The sequence below is a fragment of the Tyto alba genome, unplaced genomic scaffold (genome assembly GCF_018691265.1).
Source record: "Tyto alba isolate M040663 unplaced genomic scaffold, T.alba_DEE_v4.0 Super-Scaffold_22, whole genome shotgun sequence".
Classification (NCBI taxonomy): domain Eukaryota; kingdom Metazoa; phylum Chordata; class Aves; order Strigiformes; family Tytonidae; genus Tyto; species Tyto alba.
Window position 1 is genome coordinate 38641000 of NW_024881296.1, and position 14577 is coordinate 38655576.

Consider the following 14577-nt stretch of genomic DNA (forward strand, 5'->3'; position numbering starts at 1 on the left):
ATTTTTCTGTCAGAAACTTTATGTTCATTACCTGGGCACTCTTACCTCAGTTTCTGGTAATTTCGCTAACCAGCTGTAGCATAATTGTTTTCTTAAATTATATCAGTTAACGTTCTAGACTCACTTTTTTTTTTTTTTTTTTTTTTTTTTTTTTCTGTTTGGAGGAGGCCTGGGGTAGTTAATTTTAGTCTTTATATTTCTGGTGGCTGGAACACATATGTTCTCTGTCCCTGTGCAACTGACATGTTTTACTCATTAACTATTTCTTTCAGCTGCACTGTCTGTTTTCTGTGGGAACTGTGAAGATCTGAGATGCTAATGTACTTTGAGAGACAGAAAACAATCTCAGTTATTCCCTTAAGACTGCCAGCCTGGTAGGAAGGCCTTTAATAACCTCAGCTTATGTTTTGTTATATGCTGTTGTTTCAGGTTCAATGGATCCAAAGGACTTTCTGCGGGAAGCACAAATAATGAAGAACTTGAGACATCCAAAGCTTATACAGCTTTATGCTGTCTGTACTTTGGAGGACCCAATTTATATTATTACTGAGCTGATGAGATATGGAAGTCTTCTAGAATACCTTCAAAGTAAGCAAATGACTATAAACTCATTTCAGTGGGTGCCATAGCTGTCAGTTTAGTAAATACAGTAACATAAAAGATAGGAGAACAGTCTGGTTTAATATAAAAGCTACATTATTTGTCACATGTGGAGCTGAGAAAAGAGGAAAGAAAGAGGTTTATGAATTTCTGACATGCCAAAGTATTTGCGAAGTAGGAGAGAATCACATTCACAGTTTGATTCTTGCCTTATAATGACCCACATTTTTCCACCCAGTTCTATGAGTAGATGGGAACATACACCAACAGAATCAAAATATAAGCATCCAGAAGGATAGGTCATCATATTTGACATGAAATAGAGGCACTTCCACAAAATGTACTTATCAGCTTTGAAGTCTATTACTAGACAGGGATAGCCTTTCACTGTGAATTTGTCCCTTGACTATCGCATCAGAGCTTTTATCTCAGCAGCGCTTCAAAGTGCTCTTTTGAAGGCAAATAATAATTAAAGATAAAGCTGTACAGCCTGGAACAGACTAGCATAATGATTGCACTTTAAGTTCACCGTTGCTATTGAGAAATGCTTGATTTTAGTGTTGTTGCCCATTTTCAGTTTAGCAGATGTCTCTGAGATGCCAAATGTCTCTAAAACTGTAATGATCTCTTGAAGACAAAATGTTCGCTGCAATTGTCTTGCTCAATTTCTTCGCCGTCTCCAGCCCATAAGGCAAAGCCCTGTGAAATACCACAGACAGTATTTCACATGCCTTCCCCCAGCTTACCTCCGTGGAACTGTTTCTTCAGTGAGGCTCAGTCCAGGGACAATTACAGGTAAAGAAATCTCTGGTAGAGAGACAGTCCTACCAGGAACGGTGCAGAGAGGGGCTGCAACGAGGTTGGGCCAGGTCACCTACAGTTTTGTAGGCAGTTAGTGGCCAGAGTAGGAAAGCACAAATTTCCTTTAAATTCTCCTCTTTGGTGCCTTTGTGTGCGGATTGCTGCTTATCTCCTTGAAAGAGCCTGGCAGATCAGGAAGTGATCGCTGTGCGTGAAAATGTTTATTGCACCAGGAGAAATAGCTCTGAGAAAGCCAGGGTGAGTCACAGCTATTGCAGAGGTGACAACTTGCTGGAGAATGGCTCAGAGACAAGGGTCCTGTGCCTTTAGCCAGTAGATTGTAAGCCTGCATGCCTAAGTTGTGCCTTGTCATGTATTAAGAAAATCTTTGAACGAACGTTAGCGCAGGCTCTGCTCATAAAAAAAGAAAAAGGGGGAATTGTTGGAGAATGGCTCAGAGACAAGGGTCCTGAGCCCACCGAGCAGTTGTATGATCAGAGCCTGCTCTAGCTGCTGATGCTGAGCCTCACTAGGGTTTGCCTGCAGCTGCTCACAGCTGCTGATACAGGAGGAATGTCAAGGACGCTTCGGCCCTGTGTACCGTGGTGTGTCGAAAACAGGTTAAGGGGAATTAGGAATAGTGGTCTGAGAAACCCAGTGTTATGGTAACGGTGGTCTGAGAAACATTGTGTTACGGTACTGTCGTGTATCGAAAACAAGTTGTCCTGGGTTGAGTGAGTGGTGGAGTTTTTTGGTGGCAGGGGAGGGGGCTATCGGGGCGGCCCCCTGTGAGAAGCTTCTCGAAGCTCCCCCAGCTCCAAGCCAGCTCCACTTCTGTTTGGGAAATTGAGCCCATCAGCTGCGCCTCTGTGATAACGTATTTAAGAAGGGACGTGGTGACGGGCAGTCGGACTGGTGAGGAGAAGTTGCTGCAGCTGCGTGAACACCAAGGTCAGTGGAGGAACGGAGGAAGAAAGGAGGGGGGAGGTGTGCCGGAGCAGAGACCCCCCTGTATCCTGTGGGGAGACGGCAGGGCGGCCCCCCCTGCCACCCATGGAGATCTACGGTGGAGCAGACATTGATTTACAGCCTGTCGTTCCTGCTTGGCTGATCAAGGTTCTGTGCCCGAAGAAGGCTGGGGTCTTGTGGGAAAAGGCAGCCCCGCTGCTGTAATTCAGCGCTGGGAGGATTGCAGCATGCGGGGGAGTCCCACGCCGGAGCAGCTCGGGAAGGGCTGCAGCCGTGGGAGGGAATCCAGTCAGAGGAAGTTAGTGACCCATGACAGAGCAGTGTGGGGAACGCTGCGGCCTGTGGGAGGAATTCAAGTCAGAGAAAGTTTGTGGAGGACTGTCTCCTGTGAGAGGGGGACCACGATGGATCAGGGGGGAACAAGTTTTGGACACTCCCCTCACCGAAGATGAAGGAAGTGGCAGCACTGCCTGCACCCCCCATTCCCTGCCCCTGCACCCCTGGGGGAGGAGGTGGAGATATCGGGAGCAGAGCTGAGCCCGGGAAGAAGGGAGGGGTGGGGGGAAGGTGTTCTCAAGATGTGGCAATGCTTCTCACTGTCCTACTCTGTTATGTGTTGTTAGTGTCTGTAATAAATGTATGTTCTTTTTTTTCTTCCCCTAACGAGTCTGCCTTTTGCTCGTGATCATAAAAGGGGGATTTTCCCCCATCCCAGTCCTATCTTGAACTCCAAGCCTGGCTCTCTGTCCCTTCTCATTGCCGGAGGGGAAGGGAGAGAGAGGTGCTGCATTGTGGTTGGCTGCCAATCAGGCCTAAACCACGACACAAGTCAACAGGAATCAGAAATAGTAGCATGAGAAACTTGGTGTGATGAGAAGCTTGTGCTGTAAGCTAACTGCAAGTAGGTGGACCGTGCGAATACGACCTTTAGAGCTTAAGCCAATCAGCTAGTGACTAGTAGGCATAATAATTATCATTATCTGTATAAATATATGTATCCTGGACCAATAAACACACGTTGATTGATGCTCTATCTCCCACACTGAGCCCGTCTCGGCGTGTCGTTCGCCCGCGGCTCCGCAACAACTGGCCCGTTTGTGCACAGAGTACAACACGTCCAGGACACGTCAGCGCTGCAGCCCGTGTCGGGGTCTGTTGCCAGCGTACGCACAGCAGCTGCCCTTGCTGGGGGCAGCGCGCTGTGTGCAGCCTGATCTTTGCCTAGGTGCTCATTCCTGTAGCCCTGCATCAGAGGGATTGTGGAAAGTCAGTTGGTTTCCAGGTAGCTGTCAAGATAACTGGAAAAACGGCCAGTTGAAATACCGCGTAGTGGTATCTCTCCGTGTCTGATGGCCCGTGTGCGGGGGAATGAACAGAACTACGAGGTGGAAGCAGAGATCCGGGTATTTTGAAATGTATCGGTCAGGGAAAAGTCATTGCTGTCAGTGTAATAAGGAAAGAGATCTGAAGCTTGTGTAGAGCTCTGTGACTGGAAGTGATCTGTATCGGCTGGCGGTCAGTGCACAGCTCCTGATAAACGCTCTTGAGACTCAGTCACTGCAGTAGCCAGGAAAACATTTCCAAAAGGCTGTTGTCTCTGTGTGCACTATGGGTAACTATGGCAAGCTGGAACAGAGAGTGAGTCCAGAGATCATTCTTTTGCTAAGTTTCCCCTCCTAGAAAGGCATTTCCAGCTTTAAAAATCCCTACTATTTCATGCGTAGTAACTATGGCACTCCACCATAATGACAGCTACTAAATAATGATGGGCGTGTGAATTCCCCGTGCATCCTGTGAATGTACTTTGGGATGCTTCTTGGTGAACGCTGCTATGCAGAGTTATTGAGCTGCCACCAGTATGAGAAAAATACAACGGAAAGCTTTTCTTTGTTATTGGATGTGAAAGAAATTGTGATAAATGTATGAGTGGTTTTATCAATTCTGATAGGCCTGGGGCTTGTTCTGGCAGGGACGTAGTCTTGAAGTTGAGTGCATTATTACGGAGGCAATGCTCTCAACTGGGGAAAGTGCTGTTTATTTATTTATTTATTTATTGTCAGGCATCTGTCAATGAGAATATTTTCCTGTCTTTCCTATATGAGATGTTATGATTGATTGCTTAGAACAGGGTGCAGACCCTAAGCCTTCTTTGATATTTCCTCTAATAAATTTTTCATATAAGGGTGATAGTTTTGTCAAAAAATATTAGTTAAAAAGGACATGGAAGCACTATCTTTTCTTCATAGGATAAAGAATAAGCCATGGGAAGGTTTTATAAATTCACCAGTAGTGCCTGTTTTTTCAGTATGGAAGTTATATTAACTTTTTTTTTTTTTTTTTCTTGTAGTTTTTCCTTCTTTAAAACAAACTAAAGCACATGTACACCCATATGAACACAGCTGGAAACTCTTCCGACCTGCTCTTAACCAGCCAGATAGGAGCTGGTTAGCTGGTCTAGTGAGCCTTTCTGGCCTAGAAACCTCCATAGTTGTACTAATGCAGTGCTGTGCTTGAACTTGTGTGCTTCGGACTGGCCCAAACTGGGATTTTGGAGTTATAATCAGAAATCTTTACGAGACAACCATACATAATTTGCACCTCAGATCACAAAGAGCCTCATGCTTCATTTTTGGGCACAGTTTGCAGCTCTTGATCAGCTGCGGCTCCTCCTTAGAGCTCGCCCTTCTTTAGCTCCAGAAGAGCAGCAGTGCAGAACCAGCTCACAGAGGGAAACCCTCCAAGAAATCCTACAGCAGCCAGGGCAAAGGTGGCCTCTTCCCTTCCCTCAGCCCTCATACTAAAGGCAGTAGGTCAGCCTGGTCTGGTATCTCGAACAGGACCCAATGGAAGAAATAATCTTCAGCTGTAACTCCACCATAGGAGGTGGATCTCATCCTTGCCCTTTAATGCACCTGTGTGTCCTGAAGGGAATAAGACAGGGAGGGCTGAGCAGCTCCAGCTCCTATTCTGTGCTCGAGTAGTTTATTAAACAGGAAGCTTATGAGTCATCCCCTCTTTTGCTGTGACATTGCTGTGTTCTGCTTCTTGGAGCAAACTTGTGTCAGGCCAGCCTGGAGCATCGGCAGAGCAATGACAAACCTGGGCTCAAGTCTGTCTGTATCTGTATCCTTGTCTGCTTTCACCAGCCTGTGCAGATGGAGGAGCAGTGTGAAAGGGAATCACGGGGAGGGGGATTTTAAACTGAGTCACATAAGCTAGTTTCCAAAACCCAGGTACTCATGCAAGGTACTTATACATCTTCAGTTATTTTTCTGATTAAATACAACATGTGTCATTTGTAGATTTATATCTTTGTCTAGCAAGCTGAATAACAAATGTTGATGTCTACCAGTTATCAGAACTGCACAACTTCAGAATGTTATGTTGGTTTGTGACCTGGTGATGGGTTTGCTTGGTGGTTAAGCTATAGGTTTTCATATAGCCTGATTTTTCACACTCTCTCTTTTAAAGGTCAAGGCAGCTATTAAACATATGTGTGGGAGAGGAAAAGACTTTCTGAGTCAACCATAGAAGTAAATAATCTTAGTGCTGCATTATCATAACAATGAGTTTAGCCTCAAAAAGGAAGTAGGAAAATACACATACAGGGCAAATTTAATAATTTAGAATTCATTTCTTTTACCTATTCATCTCAGAACATTCAGATGAGCAGGAAATTCAAGGCCTGAAGATTGCAGAATAGATTAGTAAAAAATGGAATTTCACCTTCTTCATAAGGAGTGACTGCAAGATTAGGCCAGACAAAATGCCAGAACTGGAGCAGGCTATGCAAAACAATGCAAAGGCACACTTTCATGATGAATCAATTCAAAATAAGCAACAGAAAACTGCCAGCTACACGTTTTATTTCCTTAACACAGAGGCAGTAGGAAAGCGTCACCATCCCCAGTGAGAAAGGAGAACTACCAATAAATGTAGTAGCAAATGCTCAGATTTTTGTTATTGTTAAGATTCTGAAACAGAAACTGTTTTGAGTATTAGAGGATACAGAGGTAGGCACTCATGCTTCAGTGCTGCAGTGTTTGTGTGACCAGTGGTGCTTGAGTATGACGCTGATTTGGCTTACCTAGATCACCTCGGGGTACAAATTCTTTGCCCTGAGGAGGTCAGCTGTCCCCAAAATGCCACAAAAGCCTTGATGTTGAATTCTAATGTGTTATACCCCAATGTCTTTTTTTTTTGAATACCTGTCTTACTATTTTTGGCTTCAGTTTTTCATGGCCTCAGGCTCTTTCCTTCATCTGTGGAGACAAGTTGCTCTGCTCAAAGTTCTTCTTCTACTTTGTTTGAACAGCTGATCTTTGACTGCCAGATCTCTATTTCTGAGACTTGCTGATCTTACAGTGGTGGGAATGGCATACACATTGCTTCAGAAAGTTCTACAAGAGAAGCAGGCAGCTTGAAAACAGCTCAAGGAGTCCTGCTGTTGAGTAGCAGCAACAGAGATAACAGCATGAAGCAGTCAAGTGGACTGGAAAGTGAAAATGAGAGTTACACTTGACAGCAGATGGTATAATTCTTAGTAAGAATCATTGGAGAACATGCAACCAGCATAATTTTGTGCTTTTCCATCTTTAGCCAGCTTTGGCTACACCCAGTGAGTACCGACATTAACTCTTACTCACAGTTTGGAACAGGTTATGCACTTGTCAGAAAGGCAAACATCTGCATCACTATTGGTAGATGCCTTTTTCTTTGGACTGTGTCAGAAGATCCTTCCAGGCCTAGATCAACTGCTGCATTTAGTGTCTACTCTTGTCGAGAAGATGGAACAGGCATTGTTAGTCAGTTACTGTGAAACTAACTGCATGACTTTAAGTAGTGTCATTCATCTCTGTCTTTTGGTCAGGCTGTTACTTTATTGTATATCGTGGTTTTGATGATTTGTGTTGGCTATTTGAACCAGCCAGCTATTATGTTATTTATATCCGAATACTATAATTATGTTTTCCTTGTCATCTTCTTTTTAAACAGAAGATGCAGGCTCCCAAATCTTCCTGCCACATCAAGTAGACATGGCTGCTCAGGTGGCTTCCGGGATGGCTTACCTTGAATCTCAGAACTATATTCATCGGGATTTGGCAGCCAGGAATGTTCTTGTTGGAGAACACGGTGTTTACAAAGTGGCGGACTTTGGACTTGCAAGAGTTTTTAAGGTGGGTTGTGAGAAGGTGAATTGGCTTTACGTTAACTCTGGGGAACAAGGTGAAAGAGGTCAACTAAATGACAAACTTTAGCCTCTGAATTGCTGGGTTCAGGCAAAAGGCATACCCAGGGATAAAAGGACACCTAATATGTTCGCTTCTATCCTCTGCTTGCATTATCCCCTGCAATGTTAGAAGCTGGCCTGTGCCTTTGTGTCAGTCTGAAGATGGCATCCCGGTATCTGCTTCCCACTCAGCCACCAAAGGAGGAGGCTGGCAAGCAATAACCTTTGCTGCACAACCTTTATCCGCAACACTAGTGTCTGCCACATGGACAGAGACCACAGGAATGAAGACAACATTATAATCCTGAGCCTGTAAGGGAAGGCATATAAAAATGTATTGACAGCTATTCTGTCCTTGTTCACTTCCTCACTGCCTCCATGATGCTTGCAGGCCCAGGTAGTAATCATAAAAGGACCTTATTCCTCTCCACGACTGACAGTGGAGTTCATAAAGTGCGCTCTCAGAGCTTTAAATCTGGATGCAGTTTCAAATTCTTTGCCATTGCGCTGTTTTATTTTTTCTCTAGACCCTGAGGACGTAGGACCCAAGTAACACTGACCAAGATCACCATAGGAAAGAGCTGTGGTTTAGAAATGAGATTTCCAAACTCTGAAAATGATTTGATCAGTGTTGGAAAGATTTGATTTGCCATATTTTATGGATTTCAATGTGTAATCCATAATTTCTGAGGTTTTATTATTGCTTTTATTGATTTATGTTCTTGCACTGAGAAGGAAAAACAGAGAAAAAATCCCTCTGCTTCTCATTTGTTTTTTTCCATTCAAACAGCAGAAATAGAAGTTCATAACAAAGTTGGATTTATTACATACTGAAGTATAGAATAATGGCTTGACGGTGGCATCAAGGGACTTTGAAAGTGCTTTTTGCTTAATTTTGATTCTTCTCGTTATGCATAAGTTCAGATTGTACATTTTTTAACAAGAAAAACATATATTTTTAAATGAACAATGCTTACAATGGATATTTATCCTCTGTCCTCACTAGAGAGGGTAATAATTTACAGCTGTTGACATTTCTTGTTAAAACTGAACTTTACTAAAATAGTCTGTCACTGAGTCGTCTTGGCAGACTTTCTTAGGAATATTCTGTCTCCTAAGCCAAAGCACTAACATAGTCACGTGCAAAGATCCCAAAGGAGTAGGTGTGAGAAATTAAATCTGTATTTCTGCAGGTGTTAATTTACATAATGAAATAATTTCTTGTTTCTAGAGACAGGTATTATGGTCAAGATGCCAACTTGTATCAGTATGTAGATACAAAACACTAACAATCTCTTTTCAAAACTATAGGGCTGTTACAGCTGGGAAATGTACATTCTATATTGAAAACAATCAGACAAACAAAATCATGTACACCTTTTCCTGAATTTGCGTGTGAAATACCTGACCAGGGCTTGGATGTGAATGATGTACACTAAATTACATTTAGGAATTAAAGAGAGAATAAATGTTCACAAAGTTTAGATGTCTGTGCTGTAAAACTTTAAGGACGCGATTCTACAAATTTGCAAGTAAATAATTTTTCTTTGTGTCTTTCATCTTCACTTTACATGAATTAATTGGACCCACTGTAAGCTAATATGTTAATTTTAATCACTTGGAGTTTGTTCTTTGGTCCCCGAAAGCTGCTTAAGTGATTGTTATAAAAGTCAATGGCCCTTCAACACCGCAATAAATCACAGAAGAAAGGTTCCGAAATTCATTAGCTCTTGCTCTTGCTTTCTCTGTTTACTGAAGACCAGACGTGGAGCCATTTGGTCTCTAGTGTCAGCAGGATGCTTACACTGCCACTCCTGACAGACTTTTGAAATCTTGCATGCCAGGTCCAGAATTCACAGTAGCAGGTCATAATTAATCACAAGCCACTCCAACGCTGCTTGTTTGCTTGAAATGATAAATGCTTTAGAAAAGCCTCCGATGAATTGTAGCATTTCTCAACTGTGAAGCCCAATTCAACAATAGACTTCAGGAAGTGCATGCTTTAATACCATGAAAGGCAAGTGCTTGGCTAAAAGAGGATAAGATTAAGCACATGCTTAGCTTAGTCAGGTGTTTAAGTGTTTTGCTGAAGCAGATCTGATATCAGGCTTGCTTTATTTTACCCATGACAGGTAGAAAATGAAAACATATATGAAGCCAGGCCTGAAACAAAACTCCCAGTGAAATGGACGGCCCCAGAGGCAATCCACTACAACAAATTCAGCGTTAAGTCAGATGTCTGGTCATTTGGAATACTTCTGTTTGAAATAATCACCTATGGGAAGATGCCTTATGCTGGTAAGTGATTCTACCTAAAGAATGATGTCCAATGTTTTCTTGCTTTAAGAATGACACACAAAAATGTTGAATGTCTATACTATAGGCATGCTAAAGGGTTAAAACTGTAATTACAGAAAGAAGGCTGTTCAGATGAGGTCCACTTAGTGGGTCAGACCTTCTGGCTGCCCCAGGCTCCCTGGAAGCTTTCCAGAGGCTGTGATTAGCAGCCATTCAAGCTTCCTCTCAATGGAGTCAACCTGCATTGCACAGGCACCTAAGCCAGCTGGCTTTTTCCCTCCAGCATCAGATCAAAGATGCCAATTTTTAGAATGTGGAAAAAGGGAAGGTTTTTCTGTCCCCATCCTGCCCTTATTTTTTTTTTTTGGTTGGTTGGTTGGTTGGTTTGGTTTTTTTTTTGTTTGTTTTTTTGAAGATATCTCATGGAAGAACAGATTATTATGTGTGAAGTGCTTCACAGGTATTTCAGGAAGTAGGTGTCTGAAAAATAGATCAGGGTGTTTTTACCCCCTTTCCTCATATTTGACTATTGCAGTGGAAAGTCTTCATAAAGAGAAGAATCACAAGAATTAGAAATAAAATGTCACCAACCTCAAAAGTAGATTTAATGGTATGAGAACAGCTATTATTCCTAGCTCTGTGAGAAATGCTCAAGGAACTGTGGCTCCAATAACACGAGATATCAGTAAGATGATTGACTGTGACTCATTTTGTGCTGGTGAGGAGAACACAAGGGAAGGACTAAAGCAAAAAAAAAAGTTATGCTGCATCTGTACAGGCCTGAGGAGTGGTGCAATTGCCATAAACTACATTTCATAGGGTCCTGAACTGATATTCCCTGTAAAAGGAAAAATTGATCTTCCTTTTTGCTTTTTGGTTCCCACCATCGCCTCCTTTGAAACTGTTCCTACAAAAAAAAAAAAAGAATAACACCAAAGCCAAAAATCCTCAACTTTTTCTTATGCACAGACCTATAGTTTGTATATGCAAACACATACATAAATAATCTATTCAAGTATAAACGTTATGTAGCAGCATGATTCTTGATATTTTCTGAAAATATGTTCAGTGTTATCCCTTTGCAAAGGCATAGTTCACCAGTAACTTTGCAGTAGAAAATGTCCTTTTGCCCATGGCTATTTGCTTACTTGGTATTACTTTCAGGAATTTGTCCTCAGTAACCTGGAGAAGAGATTATGTTGATCCATGGTGGCAGTGGGTAACGTACAGAGGAAACACCATTCAGAGATTTGGGAAAAGAAGTAAAGATGACACAATTCAAGATTTAATTTAAAGAGTAGAAAATTGAAAGGGAACAGGACAATAGTCTTCATATATAAAAGTATAGCAAAAAGAGGGGAATGGATTCTTCTCCATGACTCGCGGTGACAGAGCAGGCAGGATGCCATCGCATAGCTGCACCAGAGGGAACTTAGGGCTGACATTAGGGAAAACTTGATAAATGTGAGGAAAATTCAGCAGCAGGAGAGGTTTTCTTGGGAGATTTTGGAGCTACTGAGACCACAGAGATTTAGGAACAATTTAAGGGAAACAGATGTCAGAAAAATTTTGACAAACCCGGGTGGCGGAGGAAAAGCCTCCCACCCAGGCGCCCCTATTTGCTACGCCTCTCGGGTGGCACAGTCGGGGCGAGGGGGCTGGGAAATGCTGGAGGTGGTTTTTACCTGCTGGTTTTGGGGTCCCCCGGTGCCTCCTGCTGCCGGGCCCGCTGAGGCCGGCTCTGCCCTCAGCCTGCACGTCCACCTCATGGCGGGGCTGGAGGGGCCCTCATCTCAGCACAGCGGTAAGGACACACCGTGTCAGCTCGCAGACCCCGAGCACCCATCCTGACGAACTCCTTTGGGCTTGCAGGTATGCCAGGACACCAGGTGATCCAGATGCTGGACAAGGGGTACAGGCTTCCTCAGCCCGAGGCCTGCCCGGCGCCGCTCTACCAGCTGATGCTGCAGTGCTGGAGCGCGGAGGCGGGCGGGCGGCCCACCTTCGAGGCCCTCTGCCAGCAGCTGGAATGTTACTTCGACTCGGACTCTTCCTCCTACGCCCGCGCCCAGACCGTGGTGAAATGAAACACCCCCCCCCCGGGGGGGTGGCCGCTAGCCAACATGGCTGTGAAACCGGCCTGACCTCAGGCGTGTGGGGGGGGGGTTGTTAGGGGGGGTGCTGAGGAGCTCTGGTACGTTTTCATCCCCGCGCTGATACGCAAAGACACTTAAAATTTTTTTTGCTGCAAGTGTTTTGCAAGACTAAGCATCAGGAAGCCGGGAGGGTGGGTGCTTCAAAAAAATAAAAAGTCTACTATTTATTTTTTAAATAACAGATCACAAGAATGAACAAATGAAATGAGTGTTGCTCAATAACCATGGTAGCATGTAGCATTCCAATTTCTTTATTGGAATAATTATTTGCCGTTCTTTAGATTTTTGATTCCTACCAGGTTCCCATGATGGAAAGTGATGGCTCTGCACAGCAGGATCTGTGTTTCCAGAGTCCTCTTACAGTAAAAAAACAAAAAACAAAAACCTGTGACTGTGATGATGGCAGAATCCAGATTATTTGTCTTGCTTAGGCTTGAAACATATGTCCTTTTGCTATATCAGAAAATAAAACAGAAGTTCATGGGAGAAAAGGAATTCTTTTATTTTGTAGATGCAAAGAGTGATCTTTTTTAGTTTGTCTACTGCTCCTCTTCTACAAGAATAAGCAAAATTATTATTAGATTCTTGAAGCTGTTTGTTCTTAATGTTGTTAAATAGTGCCACAGAAATGATGAGTCTATTGAAGTGTAAGGTTTTGTTTTATAGTTCTTCATTTTAGGGATATTGGAGGAAAAGATATTTTAACATGAACTCCAGAATGCCTTAATCTTTTAGAGTGACACCCTTTCCTATCCTGCTGCCCAAATCACAGACCCTCTCCAACAGGGCAAGGGTCCAGGACAGATGTAGGTATTTTTCAAAGGAACTAGCAATCCATGCTTCCATCTTGTCCAGATGTAACTTTAATATGGGAGATTTAAATAATAGATGATCCATTTTATTTTGTTCCATGGGGAAACAGAGCCCAGGTGCTTCTGCTAGCAGTCTTTACAGCTACAGATTTTACAATTTTTTCGCAGTTTTCCTAATTAACTACAATATCAGTTCTGCTAAAATCTGATATCACTGTGACAGTTTTATATTCTCAATTGTGAGGCTTAGAGAACCATGTTTTAATTATTTACTTATGATTCGTCAGTTAATTATTCAACAACATATAACCCATGAATGAAGAGCTGTACTGTGTTAACACAGTGTGAGCTCAGTATAAGCGTGCTACCATTTTCTTCTATTATCAAAAAAAGGTATAAATAAATGAAAAGATTCATTACTTTAAAGGCTGGGCAGCTTTTATTACATCTTTTTTTTTTTCATTTTCTTTTCTTCTCTTTATACTTTAAATCCATTCATCTCAGTGCCTTGCTTCTAATTTTTAATTTCCTTTTCCCTTCCTCTACATTTGGAAGGCAGCACACCCTTTTTTTCTTTCATACGTATCTTTTATGTACTCCCTATTCAAAACTCCTTTCCTTGTTTATTGTTTTTCTCCTCTTTCTATCTTACTATACTTAGAGTCTTTCTAGCATTCTGTCTCTGTTCATTTTCCGTGCAGTGTTTCTCCTACTAACCATTTTTATATTAATTACATTTGTAAAGCACAACACAGTGATAATTAATTAGCTGTCATAGCATCCATGTGATTTTGGAAAGTAATCATCCACTCCAAAAGAAGAAGAGGTTAAATAGCTTTGCCAAACCCATCTCGATAAGAATTGGCATAGAAGGAACTGGGAGACTCCCAGACAAAGTACTCCTGTTGTCCTCCATCCATGTATGAGACTCATGCTAGCTACTGGCTCATGGCCCCAACGAGATTTTATTTATGATTATCAACCCTCCATCAATTCATGTGTCTCTCATCTGGCTGGGAGCTTTGTTTAACACTGTTACAGGTATGAGGTTAGTAAATCCCACAGAGTAGGTTTATATAATAATAGGAATGGTGTTATTTGGAAAGATCCCTGCCTCAAACTTGCAATATTGATATTCAAGCACTATTTCTAACGTGATTTTTCAGACTTAAAGAATTAAGAATGTTGCAAATAGAAATTGGGTTTGCCCAACTCAAAAAACCCATTGATAAAAGAAACATAATCTTAAAAAGCACAGACATGATATGAGTTGCCAGGAAAAAGAAGAAGAAAAAAAAAAAAAAAAAGACAGCAGGGAAATAGTAAAGTTTTCAGAAGTCCAGATTATACTACCTGGTCCAAACTGCTCTGTGCTGGCCACTGCCCTCGGGTGATGGTTAGCAGAATCTTGTAGGACTTCACTGAAGTGACACCGGTAATTCTGAAGAAAGCACACCTCTACAATAAATATCTTCCTAAACCAGCATATACGGAATGCAAAATCTGTTCATTCAGCTAAACTGGATACCTTTCTCCTTGATTTCTCCTGTAGTCAAAGGAGAGAGGTTCCTTGAGATGGTGAATCAGTGCACCAAAATCGCATTTCTCGTCTGAAGCACCCCTGATGGGCTTCTTTCTGTTCGCTGCTGTGGACGTATCTGGGAGAGGTGAGAGTCTTTGTTGAAGGGCGTGTGTAATAACCCACATGTAA

The 14577-nt window shown here is 42.5% G+C and overlaps 1 protein-coding gene across 1 annotated transcript in view; it reads left to right on the forward strand.

Annotated features, from left to right (window-relative positions):
* FRK (fyn related Src family tyrosine kinase) overlaps nucleotides 1-13252 on the forward strand; it is a 55040-nt gene extending 41788 nt beyond the window's left edge. Inside the window, exons 5-8 of the mRNA XM_032992898.2 lie at nucleotides 430-588; nucleotides 7366-7547; nucleotides 9733-9898; nucleotides 11771-13252. Coding sequence (XP_032848789.1) covers nucleotides 430-588; nucleotides 7366-7547; nucleotides 9733-9898; nucleotides 11771-11985 — 722 coding nt within the window. The 3' untranslated portion in view covers nucleotides 11986-13252. The remainder of the gene's footprint in view (nucleotides 1-429; nucleotides 589-7365; nucleotides 7548-9732; nucleotides 9899-11770) is intronic.
* The last annotated feature ends 1325 nt before the right edge of the window (nucleotides 13253-14577 follow it).